The 20,374-nt window shown below is 44.1% G+C and overlaps 1 protein-coding gene across 8 annotated transcripts in view; it reads right to left on the bottom strand.

Annotated features, from left to right (window-relative positions):
• The window catches only part of ATRN (attractin), a 221,859-nt gene that overhangs the window by 24,234 nt on the left and 177,251 nt on the right, over positions 1 to 20,374 (bottom strand). For all 8 annotated transcript variants that reach the window (XM_061583542.1, XM_061583543.1, XM_061583549.1 and 5 more), the window contains one exon: positions 889 to 996. In XM_061583542.1, coding sequence (XP_061439526.1) covers positions 889 to 996 — 108 coding nt within the window. The remainder of the gene's footprint in view (positions 1 to 888; positions 997 to 20,374) is intronic.

Below are 20,374 nucleotides of genomic sequence, written 5' to 3'. Positions count from 1 at the left end.
AGCAGAGGGAAAGTGTGGGCAGAGCCCAGCTTCACATAGGCTAGGAGTCTGTACAAAGGCTATTTCTCGTATCTGTATCCCAGTCTCCTCCCAAGAAGCTCAGACCGACCCATTGCAGTGGCAGAGCTCATGCTTTGTATGCAGAAGGCCCAGCCAGAAAGGTCAGACCTAAGGAAACCACACGTACAGTTGCCCAGCAAGCATAAAAAATCCCCTCCTCCCTTGTGGCAGCAGCAGCAGCAGCGCTGTAATATGCAACAGAGTCACTGGGTTTCTGGGCAGTTATCCAGGTTATTCACCCAGCTCCTCTCCCATATTCCTCAACCGCAGGGCAACTTGCTTGCTGAGAGCAGTTTGCCTGGTGATGGGACTCCCTTCCCACCAGGGCTTGTGGCTCCTCTTACCAGGCTAGCATTCCAGGTCACGGCCTCAAGCGTAGATTCCTTCCCCCCTCAAAGGCATCACTTTCCCTGCGAACATTTGAATCCCAAAGACAGAATACTTCTCCAATTATGCGCTCCCCCCCCCCTTGAAAAACGGTGCAAAGAAGTTTTTACTTGCAGCGCCTACGGCGATTTCCAGCCAACTGTTCTGCTATATTGAACTGCATCCGCCTTGATTACAAGGCATAAAAATCTTTTTAAAAGGAGCCGCAACTTTTATTTAAACCAACGTAACCTGAAAGATGCAAACGAGCAGCCTGGAGGAAGAAAATTAGATCAAAAACAAGGCCTGCTGGGTTTCAAATGTTTACAGTTTCTTTGTGGCTAGACTTCTAATATTGCTTCTCTCTCCTCCACACACACACACCCCAAAATAACAGTCAAGCAATGTAGCATCCATAAATATTAACTACAGGTATAGCCCTCCTACAGGACCACCCCTCACCTTAACGCTCCCTCCAATGAGATCAGGTGGTTCCTCGTCTGTTTCTAAGGCAACGTTGATGGAGGCAAAGGGGCGACTGGCCATCTGCTGCATCTCCCGGAGCAGTTGCTGGTGAATAAATGCAGAGATGTTAATATGAGGTCCCAACATATTTAAGAGTCACAGACATTCATGGGATTTCACACAAACACAAGAAAACAAGAGCCGTGGCCAACCTCTGTGCAGAGAAAGTAAATAATTCAAGACAAGCACCCAGAGAAAGTTCAAACCTACTGATGCTTCATCAGGATTCAGATCCGCTGCCATCAAGAGGTGACAAACCCTGGTCCTGATTTAGCATTGTCCACATCCATCCTTAGAGATGTCCAAATCCATAGCAAACAGGCAACTTCCCAAAATATACAGCAGATGGAAGGGTTGAGTTGGAGGCTGAAGGACAGTTTAGCAACTGTTGTGAACCTCTGCCAAGACCAAGGCTCTCAACTCACCCTCCTTTCATCTTGGGAGTCACGTAAAACAGAAAGCAAGGTGGCCATTTTGCAGAGGTGGAGCTTAAAATAGTTTGTCTGAGAGAAACAGAGCCTGTAAGTAACCTACAACACAGAAATGGATGTGGCTAGGCCAGTCTGGAACCCTTTAAAGGTATAGATAGAAGTTCACTCTAGATAACTCTCGTAACTGACTACACACCTAAAACAATTGCATGAGCAAGCATTTGTTGTGAACTGAAGAAACATCACAAACTTGTCCAATGTAAGATGGTGTCACAACACACACAAAGTCACCATGTAAGAAACTAGCCTGCATAGGCAGGTAGACATCACCAACATCACATGGCCGCTTTTGTTTGGGGGGGGGGCTTACAGTTCAGCATTTGCAAATTGTTTTTCAGCCTGTTCCTTTCTTTCTTCAGCTAACCTCCACCTTTATTCTCTGCCTACAGTTTTGTTGTTTTAGTTTTAAAAAATTGTATGGTTTTATCATTAAACTGTTGCATTTTGTGAATGTAAGAGGTGCTGTGGAAAGAAAAAAAACAGGCCACAAAATGCTTCAGATTGGCCCCATGATTAAGTGATTGGGAGGTTAAAAAAAATCTCCCCTCCCCCACCAACTGCAGACCACACAGAGACAAATGATAATGAAAGAACAGCAGGACAGAGTGAACAGGTCGCACCAGCCATGTAAGGTCAGCAGGTTTCCGAAACCCATCAGATTCATGTGTACCACAGTAGTGAGCACTATATGTTTGCTTGTGATTAACAGCAGCTGCAGATAACTCAGGAGCCTAAAAATTCCTGCAAGATCCAGAAAAAGAATTGAACCAAAGGAGCAACAGATATAGGAACGATGCTGAGTAGATTGATCTGTGGTCTGCATTGCTTTGGTCGTATATTTTCCACTTGCCACCTACTGCCAACTCAAACACAGAAATCCTTAACAGCATTTGCATGGGACTCACCCTTTCCTGTCAAACGGGCATGAGGCAAATGGGCTCTCTGCAGTAGGTCCCTTGCCACAGATTGGGGGGGGGGACTCTTTGAGTAGACCAGCAGGTATGTAGACTGTTGTTGCAGATCTCTGGAGACACACACTCACACACACCTCTGCGCAAAACAGGATCTGGGAACCTCCAACCCCACCGGATTAGTATGTTATGCGGAGTTCAAACATGGGAACCTGCCACTGTGTGTGCATGCCCTGGATGGAATGAGATCATGGGGGTGGTTCAACACTCCTACTGCTTGCAGTCACGACAGACGCAAGGGGGACTGGCGAAGCCTGGTGAGAGTTGATGCTAAGAGCCAGCCACACCTAATTAGGGAGGCCAGACTCTCACTTTGAAATGCCCAGCAGCAAAAGGCCACAGCATGTCCCACTATTTTAAGCATCATTTTGAAATCTCCCTTCATTACATGGGCCCACGGTGCCGATGAATTATTTAAAATTACTGGAATAAAACCCTTCCTAAAAAATACACTGAAACACAGCCATTACATATATTCCTTTCATTTCCAGGAAAGGATTGGAGCACAAAGAGTCTTTTAGAGAAGAGGCACAGAGAATGCCTCTTGTTAAGCCCAGTGTAAGAAAAGGGGAAGCATCTTATCACAGTCAAGCTCACGGCGCTAGGTACTAGCCTAAAGCTGCAAACCCTGACAGGCAGGCCTCTCCAGGGCTTCAGGGCAGAGGTCTTTCCTAGCCTGAAACCCTTTGTGGAGATTTCCAGAAACTGAACCTGGACCCTATTCAAGCAAAATGGTGAGCCAGAACTGGTAACGGACTAATCCAGAAGTAGGTCACAGCAGTAGCCCGGCCAAAATGCAGTTAAAAAAAATTAATAAGTGGGTCCCCAAATGCATGCATGCACTGAAGGGGGGCCCAAGTCTGAAAAGACTGCAGACTACTCCTCTGTCCCACTGAGCTGGGGGCAGTTCTTGGCCCTGGCTCATTGGCAGAGAACTAACATCAAAGCATGAGACCTGGGACCTAATATACACAATTATCTATTTTGGAGACAGCCTCAAATGATGCCACAATCGTGCCTATAAATGTAATACTAGAAAAGGAGGCATTTTGCCCCTAGGGATTTTGGACCTATGTTCTACTGGCAACCTGCCATTCAAGAAGTGGCATGTGAACCCAAACTCATGTGCCAGATCTCCTGTTTCAGACCCCTACTTTAAACGATGCTCAGCAGATTGCAAACTGAAGAAAGCGCGAAACAGATTGCTGGGTTGCTGCTGCAGTAATTGTGCCCTTCAGATACCATAAAACGCTTTGTCTAATGGCTGTAAAATAAAAGCAGAGCAAGCTGTCCTGATAAATATGCCCAAAATAAAAATCAAGCAGAACTCATTAACTCGGCAAGGAACTGCATATTCACACAATCGCTGCGCCCACCCATGAGGTTATTTGAGTACATCTTACATGAATCTTGCTTTTGCAAAAGCTTTTGAAGCCTTCAAATCATGAGACAATACGTTTGGCAAATGTGATTATTTTTTTTAAAAAAATTGCTCGGCTCATGTTGACCCATGAGCAGAACAGACAACGAAGCCTAGGCACTGATTTTTCACCTCAATGGATAACTAGAACAAAGTGCAGGACTAGTAATAGTGGGGCAAACATCTCACAGCAGTAAAACGTTGGGGAGAAACGCACCCCATACTGCAATACAGGTGAAGCAAACAGATAGGGACCTTACCCATGCCTGGATGGGAGACTAAAGAGCTCCTCACATCAGTCACTCTGAGCTTTCCAAAAGCGAGATATAACAATGTTTTGAAATCATTCTGCAGAGGAGGACATCCAGCAGACACCATCCTATCAGGAAGGTCCATTCTGCACAATGTCAGAATCAGGCTTTTAGTGTGGCAGCGCCTCCCCTTTGGAACTCCCTCTCAGACAGGCGCCATCGCTATGGTCTTCCTGGCGCCTCCTAAAGAGATTCCTCTTTCAACAAGCCTTTTGAAATCTTTATCCCAGTGGGGATCTTGTCTTGGAGTTGAACCGATGTTGTGTATGTGCTGTTGTTGTTTCAAACTGTTTTTGACTTTATACATATGTTTTTAAATATTATTTAAATACAAAACTGTTCTTTAAATTGTTTTAAAATTTTAAAATTGTGTTTTAAATTGTTTTTAGAAGATGTGTTTTAAATTTGTATATTTGTTTTTAATGTTTTTAGTTACTGTAAACCGCCCAGAGAGCTTCGGCTGGGGTGGGGTATGCGTGTGGTGCGTGCGTAATTTATAAATAAATAAATAGTACATCACTTCCAGATGCCTCATGGGAAGTGATTCATAAATGAAATAAAATTAAATGAATTAAGTCTCTAGGGAGATACCACATCACTTCTGTGTTCCTTGTAGGCCCTACTACACTGACCCACAAGAGCTACACAGGAGGAATTACAAGTTAACAAGTGACTGTATTTTCAGGCTGCTGGACTCTCATTTTTAAAACCACAATGAAGCACCCATGTTAACAGCTCATAAAGGGGTGTGGAGTGGGAAGGAGAGAGAACCAGCAAGGGAGACTATATCCTGGAGGCAGGGGTGAGCAGATTTTGGCTTGCAGGATCTGCTTTGGTTTTTTTATTAGAAGCCCAAGGTCCACAACCAGAACCAAATGTAAAAGTAGTGAGTGGGTTCAGCCAGCAGACGCAGGCTAAGAAATAAGAAACAAGGATTTTGGGAGCGTATGCTCAGCTGAGGGGTTTGTAATCAGCACCAGAACTGCAATCACAAGTCCTTTCACACACAAACCCAGTCCTGGCTCTGCTCACCACCGCACACCATTTTTTAGCAACCCAATTTAAGGGGGAAAGCTTAGGATATTGCAGAGCTGGAAAAGGTTCAGAAAAGGGCAAGCAAAATGATCAAGGGGATGGAGCAACTGCCCCATGAGGAAAGGTTGCAGCATTTGGGGCTTTTAAGGTTGGAGAACATTATTCATGGTGTGTAGAAAGTGGATAGAGGAACATTTTTTTCTCTTTCTCATATAACACTAGAACTCAGGGGCATTCAATGAAGTTGAATGTTGGAGGATTCAGGGCAGACAAAAGAAAAGACTTCTTCATGCAGTGCATACAGTTAATTCACTCCCACAGGAGGCAGCGATGGCCACCAAGTTGGATGGCTTGAGGGGAGGATGAGATATTTATGGAGGATAAGGCAATCAGTGGCTACTTGCCATGATGGCTATGCTCTGCCTCCAAGATTGGAGGCTGTGAGGTCTACACCTTCTGAACACTAGTTGCTGCAAACCGCAGGAGGGGAGAGTGCTCTTGCACTCAGGTCCTGCTTGCAGGCTTCCCATGGGCATCTGGTTGGCTACTGTGAGAACAGGATGGTGAGCCAGATGGGCCACTGGCCTGATCCAGCAGGCTCTCCTTATGTTCTTTTTGCCTGTTGCTGTACAATTGGGAGTCAGACCTTGCTATCTACTTTGGATCACCCAGTGATCTACTTTCTACCCAATCATGCTGTAGGGCAATGAGTGGGGAACCCATGGCCATACAAGTGCTGTTTGCCTCCTTCAGCCCCAGTCAGCATGGCCAATTACTAGGGATGACAAGAGTCGTCATCGAACAATTATTTGGAGGGCCACAAGGTGGTCACTCCTGCTGTAGGAAACCAAAATTTAAAAAGCCAGCCAGCTACTAGAATGGTTTGCTAAAGTAACACAACGTGCAGACAGATTTAAAAATAAAAATAGAGCTATTATCACAATACAAGTTATAGACTTATTCAGTTATTGTGTGATTTACATGTTGCCATCAATCCATAACATCACCCCCTGTGGAAAGAGTTTTATGAATAGATGGCTGTTGTACGTATCAGCCTTGAGACTTATTTAACTTCAAGAGGAACATCAATTTTATCAAGGAAGCCAAAAAACAAAAAGCTCAGTAACTTTGCAGATCTCAATTACTGTCAGTAAACCTTGGGTTTTTTAAAACAACAACAACTGAACAATACATTATCTTTACTGAAGAAATATAACAAGGATGAAATATTACACAATCAAGGATAAATCGATTCTAATGTTTTATCTTTACAATCTTATAAGTAGTGGGCTGCTGAAAACATTAGTATGAAACAAGCAAAGTTTTCAGTCATGAATGCTATTCTCTCTCTAAACAGATACTAACTTAGTCCTGAAACTGAAATGCAACAGCTTCTCCTTAACCTCCAGGCACAATCGTTATGGAATTCTTTGTGCATAACAACAGAAACCTTTGATAAGATATGACAGTAACAAACAGACAGGATGGGGTGATCCAAGGCCAGAAAGAAGGGAATATCATAACAGCTGAAATGTTGAAGAGAGCAGACTCTTAAAAAAAGTAACACCCTTGTTAGTATTCCTCATAGCTATTAGAATCAGAATAATGAAATCTGGGGCTTTATGGTGTAGAAAACGAATAAAGAATACAGACAATTGGCTTTATTTAAATATTGCACCAAACAGTCATTAAAGTCACTTACCTATAGTTTATTATGAATCAATAAGCCACGGTTTGTGACTTGCCAACAAATTAGAATCAGAAGCCACACCTGAATTGGGCTTGCAAACCAAGGACCAATGTGATATCTGAATTGACAAACCATAATTACAGCTCCACCTTTGGAAATAAGGTTGCTGAGCAGATGTATTAAAACCAGACAAGGACCAATAAACCATGACTGGCCTGTACATAGATTCAAACCATGGTTGATTTTTAAACTATGGCTAGTGAAAGCTATTGTCCGTTATGCTGCCTGAATTGAGCCAACATCTGTCTGTGTTGAAACTTTAAGAAAAGCTAACATAAAATACACTTATCAGTTATAATTTGCACAAAAAGACTAATTAGGGTTTAATGACAATGTTTATGACTGTTGGAAATGCAACTTAGCATATGCTAAGTTCCAACTTGATAAGATGGCGACCCAGGAAGACGTCTCGTCAAGAGCTCTGCCTCTTTGCCTGCCAAGAAACTAAGTTAGCTGTTTTTATTCATCTAGCTGCTATTTTTGTGTTTTGCATAGCCACCCTGCCTATCCACTTGCTTGAACTGACTTGCATAGAATTTATTGACTGACCTTGGGATTGTCTTGCTCCGGACGGCATTTTTGCTCCTCTTTTACGAGGGCATCTGTGTTTGGAACTGTGCCTAGGAGTGGGCTGTTATCATCTTCTCAAGGGGAGGTATGTGAATGGAGTACAAACTTGTTTTGGCAGCTTTAGTTGGAAATTACAAGAACGACGCTGAGAGCAGCTGAGAAAGAGAGAGAGTTGCAGCATTTGGTTGCCTCTCACACCCAGCAGCCCAGCAGCAGCCTCTAGCCTACAGATCGGCGTTAAGAACAGTTGGGAGGGGAGAGAGAACTACAACACTCTATTTGCCTTCTACTTAGAGCTCTGTAAGCCGCTTTTTTAACATCAAGTTTATCCCCCTTTAACACCTTTTAGGACTATAAGAGGGGGGCAGTGTTGAGCTGAGAAGCCCACCCCCCTTTATGGCCATCCCCCCTACCTTAGGGTCTGGTTTTGGTGGCAGTGAGGGAGCAGTGTGACGGACGGCCAGAACATCAGCCAGGTGGTGGTGGGAGAGCGCCTAGCCTGCTCCCCCTGCCTGTGGTGTGGAGGGCTGTAGAGAGTAACGGCCTGGCGGTGGTGAGAGCGCTGCAGAAAACAGCCGGGCCCTGGACTCGGTGTAAGGCGCCAGGAGAACGGTCGGGGCGGCAGCGTAGGAGAACGGTCGGGGCGGCAGCGTAGAAGACCCGTGGAGGACATCGGCCCGGCGGCAGTGGGAGCGCCGCAGAGGGCAGCCAGGCTCTGGGTGCAGCCCAGCAACCGAAGGAAGATTGTCATCTTTATTATTGCCACCACTGCCAAGACTAGGACTACTTGTGTTGATTTTGGGCTGATTTTGACTGTGGGGATGTGTGGATGTGTGGTTGTGGGGAATTGTAATGATTTTTAATTTTAATTTAATTTAGCAGTATCAGAGTGTTAGAGGCGGGTCTCCGGCTCATTATTGTTTTAGGGTGGGTGGCCTGTCTGATTGGCGAACAGGGACAGGGGCATGTGCAAGTCAGGGGGGGATGTGACAGGGAGGGTGAGGGGCCAAACTATAGAAAGAGTGGGCGGCAGACGCTGGAATGGTACTGTTGGCAGACCATGCCAGATGAGGGGAACATGGGATAGATGTGTAATACCCATCCCATGTTCCGGGTCTGTTCAGAACCAGACGACAACTGGGGGATGCAGGATTCCTACCGACCTTCGATTGTTGTTGTGTAATGCCAGGTCTGTAGTACAAAAAACATCGCATATCCATGATATAATCTTGGATGGGCAAGCAGACCTGGCATGTATTACGGAGACCTGGCTGGATGAGGCCTCAGCTCCCATTCTTGAGGCCATGTGTCCGCCGGGTTTCCGTTATGCACAACAACCGAGGGTGGGAAGGCGGGGAGGGGGTGTGGCAGTCATCTATCGGGAGTCTCTAGTTTTTACCAGACCTCCTCTTCATAGGACTAAGTTTGTTGACTGCATGTACTGGAGGTTGGGCCCGAAGGGCAGTTTGGGGATCTTGCTGGTGTACCGCCCACCCCGCTGCACAGCAGACTCCCTGGCCGAGGTGCTAGAGATGGTCTCGGCTGTACGTGCGTTGTCCCCAGAGCTGTTAATTCTCGGGGACTTCAATGTACATGCTGAGGCCACTCTCGTAGGAGCCCCTCGGGATTTCCTGGAAACCATGGCTTCCTGGGAACTGCACCTTAGTAATATTGGGCCCACCCATGTAGCCGGTCATGCTCTCGACCTTATATTTGTCCTGGGAGGGGAGGGAAGTGTTCTGAAGTTGGGGGTGGCTTCTTCCACCCCTGTGTCATGGTCAGACCACTATCTGGTAAATATAGACTTCTCGATACCACACACCCTCCGTAGGGGAAAAGGACCTATTAGAATGGTCCGCCCCAGACGCCTAATGGATCCAGAAGGATTCCTGACTGCGCTTGGGGAATTGGAACCTGCTGAAGGCCGCACGGTCGATACCCTGGTGATGGAGTGGAATGAGGGGATCACCAGGGCTCTGGATCGCGTGGCGCCGAAACGTCCTCTCCCCCTGAACAGAACTCAGTTAGCACCTTGGTATACTCCACGGTTGCGAAATCTGAGACAGGAGGTGAGACGACTAGAACGCCGGTGGCGGAAATCCCGTTCCAAAGATGTCCGGACACAGGTTAGAGAGCAGCAGTAACTGCCTACCAAGTGGCAATAAAGGCAGAAAAGAAGAGGTTCTTTGCTGCCTCTATTGCGTCCGCAGAGTGCTGTCCCAGGAGGTTGTTCCAAGTGGTCCGAAGCCTGGTCGGTCCAGTTGCTCAGGAACCCTTGGAACAGTCTAAGGCCTCCTGTGACAAATTAGCAAAGCACTTTGCCGACAAAATCGAACATTTACGGAGCTCAATTCCGTACGCCGTGGACACAGTAAATGAAACAGAGTTGGCCAGTTGCAATCCGGTCAAATGGGATAGGTTTCGACCTCTTCCTTCTGAGGATGTGGACAAGGTGCTCTCGACTGTGAAGCCTACCACATGTCTAACTGATCCTTGCCCATCGTGGCTCCTTGTGAGCTGCAAAGAGAAATTGGGCGAGGGGATTAAGGCGGTGGTCAATGCATCCTTGGAGGAGGGTGTAATGCCATTAGCACTCAAGGAGGCAATTGTAAAGCCCATCTTAAAGAAGTCCTCCTTGGATCCCCAAGTTTTCAATAACTTTCGCCCAATTTCGAACCTACCATTCCTGGGCAAGATCATTGAGCGAGTGGTGGCTAATCAGTTGTCGACACACTTGGATGAAACGGATTATTTGGATCCATACCAATCGGGTTTCAGGACTGGACATGGAACTGAAACAGCCTTGGTCGCTCTAGTTGATGATATGAGGAGGGCATTAGATAGGGGAGAATTCACCTTTCATGTCCTCCTCGATCTCTCAGCGGCTTTTGATACTGTCGACCACAGTATCCTTTTACATCGCCTGGAGGAATCGGGAATGGGAGGCACTGTACTACGGTGGTTCCATTCCTTTCTTTCCGACAGGCATCAACAGGTAGCATTGGGGGAGGAGGTTTCAGACCCTTGGCCTCTCAATTGTGGTGTGCCACAGGGCTCTATCCTCTCTCCCATGCTATTTAATATCTATATGAAGCCGCTGGGGACAATCATCAGGAGATTTGGGCTGCAGTGTCACTAATATGCGGATGACACTCAGCTCTATCTCTCGTTTAAATCTTCACCAGAGTCTGCTGTGGAGACCATGTCCAAGTGCCTGGAATCCGTGAGTGGATGGATGGGAAGGAACAGGCTGAAGCTGAATCCTGATAAGACTGAGGTGCTACTCGTGGGAGACAAGGGAAGGCTGGGAGATGTTGACCTGGTGTTCGACGGGGTGAAATTGCCCCTGAATGACCAGGTCCGCAGCCTTGGGGTTGTTCTTGATTCCAAGCTGTCCATGGAGGCTCAGATTTCGGCAGTGAGCCGGGCAGCTTGGTATCAGTTACACCTCATTCAACTGCAGCCCTACCTTCCTGCTCATCAGCTCCCACTGGTGGTACATGCCCTGGTCACCTCTCGGTTGAATTACTGTAATGCGCTGTACGTGGGGTTACCCTTGAAAATGGTCCGGAAATTACAACTTATACAAAATGCTGCGGCTCGACTACTTACAAACTGTCGCCGCCAGGAACGCATCACCCCAGTGTTGTTCGACCTACACTGGCTCCCAGTTATTTTCCGGGCCCAATTCAAGTTGTTGGTTTAACCTTTAAATCCCTATACGGTCTCGGCCCAGTTTATCTGATGGAGCACCTCCAGCGCCACCAACCATGCCGCCCAACAAGATCAGCCACACAGGGCCTTCTCTCAATCCCGCCAACTAAAACAGCTCGGTTGGCGGGGACAAGAGAGAGGGCATTTTCAGTGGCGGCCCCCACTCTCTGGAACTCCCTCCCGTATGACCTTCGACATGCCCCTTCCCTGAATGTATTCCGCCAAGCTTTGAAGACCTGGCTCTTCAGACAGGCCTTTGGGACTTACGGGGTTAAATTTTTACGACCAATAGCCTACTACTCTGTACTGGAACTGTTTTATTGTTTTATTGTTATATTGTATTTTATGATGTATTTTATTATGATGTAATGTATTGTTGTTAAATTGTACGTCGCCTAGAGTGGCCATTGGCCAGATAGGCGACCCACAAATTAAATTATCATTATTATTATTATTATTATGCAAATTTCTTGCATGGCTGATGGACACAACCCCAATGCAGAACGTTTAGGGTGATGTTATGAATGTAATATGTTTCCCGATCAAGTGCCTGCTTCTCAGGAGCAAAGGAAATATTATTGAAGCAGTAACAGTAAGCATCTAGATCCAGGTGAGAGCCTTGAACTGTTTCATTTATTATCCAGTGGTGATTACTTGTGACCAAGTAAGATTGTCTTCCAAAATACTGGAAGAAGCCCGTGCTTGAAATTTTTTTATGTGGGGAGATAGGTGCACAATGATCAACACACAATCTTGACAGAAAAAGGCTTTGATCCAATGGCATGGATACCAGATATCTGCTGCAGCCTTCATCTGCCTTCACAGCCGTTGTAACATACACATTGTTATCCTCCGCCTGTTCTGCCGTTGAGGACATTCTTGGATCCTTCTTTGTCTGGTTCCTCTCCCTTGACCTTACCGCCATGGGTGACCCTGCTGGGAGTACATGACGCCTGACGGCATCGCTCACAGGGATCATTGGAACGCACAAGCCCACTCACCACTACAAGGTGATGATCCAACTAGAGTGGTGTCAGACCCCCATCTGCGGTCCAGTCTCGTAATGAATCTCTCCCACTAGCCCCAGCACAGGTCTCTCACGATCCCACCATTAGGCACCACCACCTGACACTCTGTAATGCAATATTGCCCTGAGACTGTGCCTTAGTCTCCTCCACAGATTGCTACGTTGTATCTGAGTGCACTTACAGGCCACAACCCCCCCCCCTTGTATCTTTCTGCCTTTAAAGATTACAGCCCTGGGTTGTTTTGGATACCTGCTGCTGTTACACCATCCCTTCCCCACTGCCACCATTGATACTGTTCCCAGCTTTGGTATTTGCTCTGCCCACCCTTCTGGCCTGTAATATCCCAGCCAAGGATCAGGCGTGTTGTTAAACCAAAACTATTTATTTAATAACACAAGGAATAAATGAGATTACTTTAAGTTCAGTCAACATGCGTGTGGTTACATATAATAGTTTTCTCTTTATACCTTAGTCCTAAAACCTGCCTCCCTACCCACCTAAACACATATCCACCCCTCCAAAACCCAGAACCACCAACCAACCGACCTCCAACTGTTATTCTCTCATTTATACCTTCAACCACCCAGACGCTCAGCCAATCACAACTCAGCATTCCTCAACATTCCAACTCATGTACTCCCCCTCCCCAACTCTCTCTATTTACCATATTTACACTACAAAACCCGCACTTACCATAAATACTGTACAAATATAACAAGGACATCACAAGTGGCTGTATACTATAGCCAGCATGGATTTTTTTGCATTCCGCAATGTTAAATTGAAAATACCCCCTCGTGCCATTCTGATGCTATCCATAAGCTCATTTCAAAACAAAACTTATAGTCCTGAACTCAGAAACGCTTAACAACCCTCTAAATTTTCATGGCGATACACAAAACAGTCAAAGAGAATCTAGACTTCAAAATGTAAAAAGAGAGAAAAACAGGCCTGTTGGACTTCTTTCTGTCACAATTCTTATAATTTGTTGAAATTAATTAAAAATCAGCCATGTTCACAGAGTACCTGTAATCCTATTAATTGACCTTGCCCCATACTCTGACCTTCATCTTCTGGCATTTAAAAATTAAAAAAAATGCCTGGCCAATTTTTAATTAATTTAAGAAATTTAGCACTGGAATCAATGATATGCCCAGGCATGCTCAGTAAGAACCAACTGTCAGCGTTCTAAAAGTGAGACTCACAGCTGCTTGGCTTGGCTAATCAGGGTACCACACTCACACCAAACCTTGATTTCACTTTAGACAGTCACGGCTTCCCCCAAAGAATCCTGGGAAGTGTAGTCTGTGAAGGGTGCTGAGAGGAGACTCCTATTCCCGACAGAGGGGTTTAACAGTCAGCACTTCTTCTGGGAACTGTACCTCTATAAGGGGAACAGGGCCAGCACCCTTCACAAATGACACTTCCCAGGATTCTTTGCGAGAAGCCAGGACTGTCTAAAGTGGAATAAATGTCTGGTGTGGATGTGGCCAGGGACAGCTTTGGTTTAAATATGGGTGGGGGACAACATGTGCCTGCTGTAGAATAAAAAGGTGGGGGGGGAAGCTGAAAAGCAATGATACTGTTCAAAATGTTTTCCTTTTGGAAAGGAAGGGGGAACATGTTTACCCAATTCTTCCAAGCTACACAGGAAGTGGACTGGACTATGAAAGACCAACCCAAATTATGTTTGCATTTTTATAAATTTGTAGGGCAGTATAATATCTCAGAGAGGAGGTCAAGTCTCCTGCTCCTCTAGTACATTCACTATAGCTGCCCAATTTCCCCGCCTTTTAGACTTTGATAGAAATATCTGTTGGCTACAGGTACGTTCTCAAACCGCAAGGTGAATATACTATCTGTCTCCCACGGAACATGGGGTTTTCAGGTAGTCTCCCATCCAAGTACCAGCCAGACCTGTATAGTTTCACAAAGCCTCTACAAGATCACGCCTAGGAGATTTACACTAAACAAATTGAGAAAATCTTACCTTCTCACACTCACAAGGTTTTTCACTCAGGCAACATAAATACTTAAAATATTAGAAAGAGAAGCCATGTCCTTTCAAAAATAAATAGGGCAGCAACACTGAGCCACAATATGCAAGTCACCATGTAAGACAACAAATAAATAGTTCTCTGGTAGTATTTTCATCATAGCTGAAAATTAAGTTTCCAATTCCCTGGGGCAGCAATTGCATTAATGTTAGCTAATTAGCTTTGTAACCAACTTTGCAAGCCATTTGTGTGTTTGTGTTTCAAAGGGGGAGGAATTGAAACTCAAATGCTTCTCAACAGGCACTTTCACGCTTCAAATTGTAACACACAGAAGCAAAGGTAAAGGGAACTGATGTCACGTGAAAAGACAAGATAAATTTGTCTTAATCAACCATGGATTAAATACGTATTTTATCAGAAGCAAGCGCCAAACAAGGATGACACAAGGGATGACCTTTAGCAAGCAAAATAAGCTGAAGATTTCAGATTTTTTTAAAATGTTAGAGAGGTCTGCTGTAAATGCAAATTAGAAGCAGGCAAGAATATGATAACAAGGGGCAGCCATCAGCTGAACACCAGAGAAATGTTCGGTGTAATTACAAAAAGGCGATTATAATTCTCCAAAAGAATGAATTCCATCTCGTCCGTTACTGGCCATTTTATCAAGGAACAAACTGTTCCTTGATGGAGCAAATCACCTCAAGGCCCATCTCAAGGTTCTTCTAGGCCAGGGATGCCCAAGCAGCAGCTCTTGGTCCGGATGTGACCCATAAATTAATTTCATCAGCCACAGTTAAATCTTTGACTGGTGGGTTATGGGAGAGCAACAGTCTTGGGGCCAGGAACCCAGCCTGCCACGACTGATGTTTAGCTTTGTGAAAAGCAAGACTCATTTTTCCTCAAATGCCAAGGACAGAACTAGCTATGGAAACTGAGGTCCTTTAATTTGTCCTGGTGGGCAAGAGAGCTGTGAACAGATATAATCACAGGGTGAAATAAGTTTGGAAAACGTATTTAAAATACATCAGCAGAAAAAACAGTGGATACATTTTACGTTATGAAAAATGTAAGCATAATCCACAAAGAATATCAAAGGAAAAACAAAAGCACATCATACCCAAGTTAATCGTAGGAAAGGGGAAATGTATGGAACATTTGTATGGCAGCTAAAAAATAGAATTTAATTATTACATGGAAAATAAAATAGAACATGAATATGCAATATTAAGCCACAAGATATTATATGCAACAATCAAAACATCCTATGAAATATCACTTTTAAACTTTAATTTTATCTGATACATCAATATTTTTGTTCTATTACAGACAACACGGCATGCAAAACTTGGAGTAATTTTTATTATTGTCCATCTCTGCTTTGATTTACCTCCTAGATCTCCCACTCATCCATACAAGTTAAAAGTTTTGCTATGTCCCATCTATACAGCAATTTATCCTAAAGGTTAAGAGGAAAGAGATACACCACGGCTACCTGTCCAAGCAGGGGTTCAAAAGAGCAGCTTTCTGTGGGCTCAAGGAAGAGTTGAGAGATTAATCCAGGATCCAAAGTACAGGTTCCAAGATAATCCAGATGGAAAAGAAAAAGTTTGAAAAATAAAATAGTGCAGTTTAAACTTCAGCAGGGAATAAGCAAAAATAAAACAAGGCATTTGTATAAAAACTACAAAAGCTGAATCCTTCAGAGTTGTTCATGAACTAAAGCTCTGGCCCGAAATACAGGCTCAGAGAAAAATGGCCAAAAGGGAGTTCAAAACTAACAAAGGGACAGGTTCAAATTCCTTCTTCTCTCTTTTTTTTTATCATTAATTTTATTCAAATTTTCAAACACAAAACAAAACAAAACAAAAAAGAAACAAATTAAACAATAAAATAAAATGTTGACTTCCGATTTGTCGCAGATCAGTTATAGGTCTATGATATATGACAAACCTGTCTCTTAATATATTACAAAATCACTTTCCTCCAGTAGTTATCTTAATTAATCATCAAATCTCATTAACATCACTTTATTCTTTCCGCAAAAAGTCAAAGAGAGGTTTCCACTCCTTGAGAAATATATCCATCGATTTTTCTCCAAATAAACATGTCAATTAATCCATCTCATCAAGTCTGCTAGGTCCAGTAATTTCAATAGCCATTTTTCCATTATCAGTGTTAATTCCATCTTCCAACTTCCATCCTTGCACCCATAATAATCTTGCTGTCATAGTCATATAGTAAGAGTCTGATGGGAATTTCCTTCATCACAAATATTTCCTTGCCATCAATTCTGAATGTGTTGCTGAAATATTGTTGTAAAGTCATATCTCTGTTCCTCTTTTTTACGAAATGCACTAGCACATCTCTTGAGAGTTTTTCCATTGTCACATATCTGGAATTAATTCTATAAATTTTCTCTATTTCAAGTTCCATCAAATCATTCCAGTCCAGAAATTCCATCGAAACATTGATAGCTTTATCTCTGATATCTTCATCAATTTCTCCAGGGACAACGCCAAATTCCAAACAGTAATCTTTATCTCCAGGATCCACAAACTCCAAATATTTTTCCAGTTCCACACTTGATATATCTGTTCCAATCTCCAGGACTTGTATCCTCCCTTTAATTTTTGCCATAAAGTCCAAATCTTTTTCCAATTCCAAAGACGAAAAGATAAAACTGGGCTAAAAACTCTGCAAGCAAAACAGGAGCGAAGCAACTAGATAAAGCTCTAGCACAGAGGGGTGCAGTCTTTTTTTATTCCCCCTTGATGCCACAAATTTCCTGCCTTCTGATTCGTCCTTTTCACTTGCCCCACTTTTTTCCTCACTAACGTTCAGTCCTGCATAGGCAAATGACAAGGCAGCATAGAAGCACCTGTGGAAACCATTTTCCATCGTTTGAAGCTATCAAAGACATGTCCTCTGGCCTTATTGAGGTCCACACAGAGTAGCCAATCGTGTATCTTCTTCATACTGGAGCATTGTTGTCTTAGCTTGACAGTGGCCTTGTCAGCATTTCTGTTTCCCGTATCTCAGCATCCCAGTCTATGGAAACCATGTTGCCCTTAAGAAAGACATGGAGGCCTGCTTATACCATGAGCCAGAGTTTCTTGATCAAAGGTTGTTTCCAGTCCACTCCATAGCTCCCTGAGGCCAGCACCTTCTTAATGCACACCAATTCCCATTCTCTTCCCCCTCCAAAAAAAAACTCCAACCTGAACAAAAGATGCTACCGAGAACCCAGCACTGCTGCCAAAACCAGAATTTCCACTTCTAGCCTTTCCCACCTCTCGTTAAAACTGACAGGAACTCACAGTGACCTGCCGCCATCACAATGCAAGTTTCTCTGGTCTACAACATTAGCCTGTGCTGGTTGATGGGGGCAAAGAAATTCTTGAGTATTGTTGTTAAAAACTACATAAAGAATACTACAGCAGATGCAGGGATCCTCTTTTCAGAGGTAGCCTAAAGTTTTCCATGATAACTACCTTATTTATTATTAGTTCTTACAACCTGTCCTCCACCAAACAGTCCCAGGGTAGGTTACATAAATGCCACAACTGAAACAATTTACATTAATACCATAAAGACAGACCACAACGCCACCAGTGACAACGTGACAAAAACAACACAGAGGAACAATGCAGGAGAAGGGAAGGCATCCACGCAACAAAAAGGCTGAGTAAGAAGGTACATATTGACCAACTGTCAAAAAGCACATGATAGTGTGAGACGCACCTCATTCCATAAGCTGGGGGCCACAGAGAAGATTCCATTTTGAACAAAGAAAAGGAAGTCAGCTGGCTCCTAATGGTTCTTAGCCTTCCTTCCTCGCATTCATTGGGCAAGTGAGCAAGTGGGTGGGTGGGTAGAGTTTCTTTCTGGCTCAGATTTTAATTAATATCTGAGCCAAGGAAGAAATCAGGGGCCATGGTACTGAAGGTGAGCATTATAAGATGCTGAGTTTTGCATTCCAACCAAGCAATAACGGAATTTGGTGCCTTAATTAGAAGAAACACTACCTTTGTTTAGCCTTTTCTCTATAAGCTATCCCAGAAGAAAAGTGCCAAACCTCAGATATAGAAAAATACTTTTTATTGTTTCAGCTGGGTCACTTTTTACTGATAAACCATTTTAGATAATATTACTAGGAAGGTGGCAAATATTTAAAATGAATTTAAAAAATACTTTCCTTTTTAGATTATCTAAATGGGTATACTATAGTATTTTAAATGAACAATCAACAAAATAAGACTGAGATAGAAACCCTCCATCCTACTTCACCCAGGCTGATTTCACAGGCCTAGGTTTCAGCCTTGGAATATGGCTCACTGCTTGACAACAATGATCTCAAAGGCATGTACAAAAAAGCAGATTGAAAGGGACCAAAAATACATATTAAGACTTGGTTGTAGACAGACGTACTCTTTATGATGCCATTGCGGTTTTATTTCAAGCATTATTCTCTACCACCGCCTTCATGCTTCCTATCACTTTCCAAAAGTCATGTAATAAAAGAAGCAATTTTATCTGTCTTTCGGTATCATTCTGAGCTTCCAACAAGCATTCTTTCTTGTTTCCATTTCCTCCACTAGCAAAATACAGTGTCTGAAAGCCATTTCCATTACGGTGCTCAGCAGAGAGAGAGAGAGAGAAGGGTACAAATTTACAAACCATTCACTTCCTTTTAGTAGATCAGTGTCACACGCACTCTAATGTTGCCTTGCCAAGTCCCCAGCGTAACTTCAGATAATATACTGAGAGGTCTAAAACCTTGCCAAATGCTTTACAATGCTCTGCTCTTATTTAGTTACAAATGTTTCTCATCACCGTATCTGGGCTAGGTTAAGTAGGGAGTTATATTAGCTAGATTTTAAGTTCCAGGTTTGGTTTCATTTTTAATTCTAAACAGTACCTTTTCAAGAGCACATTCACAATAAAGGAGGCAGCGCTGAAATAAATTTGGGTGCATGCTTTACTCATTGGGCAGATGTTCTTGGTTGTTTTGTTTTGAGCGACGGCCTCAGTAATATCAGGCATGGATTTAATGGCATCCTGGACAGCTCTGTCCAGGCCTCAGGCTGGAGACTCCCTAAGAGCAGAGCTCAGGGGCTGTTTCAGCACCAGTCATCTTCTGATTCGGCCTTAAATAGGCACTGCAGTTCTATCTCACTTGCTAGCTCTGCCTTCCAGGCGAGAAGCCAAACCCAGCCTGATTCAGCAGGTATTGACTCCAACAGAACAAGGGAGACTGCAGTTCAACTAGGGCTTCTGAGCTGGAGACCTCTGCATCAGATGAGGGCAACAAGACCTCTTTCGGTCAAAGAGGAACTGGCACAATGAACTCTTTTTGCATCAGCTCCTCTGGTTCAGTGTGCACATCTAGAGCTGGCCCTGAAGACAATTCCCTGTCCCATGCCAAATCACCGGTGGCATCCCTGAAAAAGGGGGTATGACCCCCATGGTCATAATATTAGTCATCTGAGAGTGAGCAAAATCTTCAACTACCAGACTTTTGTATCAAGATGATCATGTTCTACTGGCGGTTACTAACAGAATAGCCACTATCTGGATGAATTGCATCAGGATTCCTCAAGCTGGGAGAATGGCATGGCCCTTCTAAAACTTTACTCAACCTTCCTATCACACAGCCCTTCAACACTCCAGAGTCCCAGCAACTTCCGCTGCTCCCCAAGCGAACTTCTACTTGCCCACTTTGGTCATTAAGATCCAAGATGGTTCCATTAGCCTATCCTTCATACAAATATTCCTTTCCTAGCATGCCACAAATAATATGTGTATAAATGTAAATCCTCTAGGATGCACACCATAACGTGGTGAGGGGGTTTGAGAGTGTTGAAGAAGCTGAGAGCAATGCCGTCAGGAATCTAGACCAAGAGTATAGACTCCTAACAAGGGCACCCAAGGCAGAATGGTCAAAGCTGACACACTATACCAAGATGCATCCAAACTCAGAGGAAGGCAATAATAAACCACCTCTGAATACCTCTTTCCACGAAAACCCTATGAACAGAGTATCCAAAATGCAACATGAGACGGTGGTGGAAGATGAGACCCCCAGGTCAGAAGGCACTCACCGAGCTTCTGGGGAAGAACAAAGGACAAGTACGAG

Source organism: Rhineura floridana, chromosome 9, assembly GCF_030035675.1.
Source record: "Rhineura floridana isolate rRhiFlo1 chromosome 9, rRhiFlo1.hap2, whole genome shotgun sequence".
Taxonomy (NCBI): domain Eukaryota; kingdom Metazoa; phylum Chordata; class Lepidosauria; order Squamata; family Rhineuridae; genus Rhineura; species Rhineura floridana.
The sequence above is the reverse complement of the archived record's forward strand: the minus strand, read 5'-3'. Positions and strand labels throughout refer to the sequence as shown.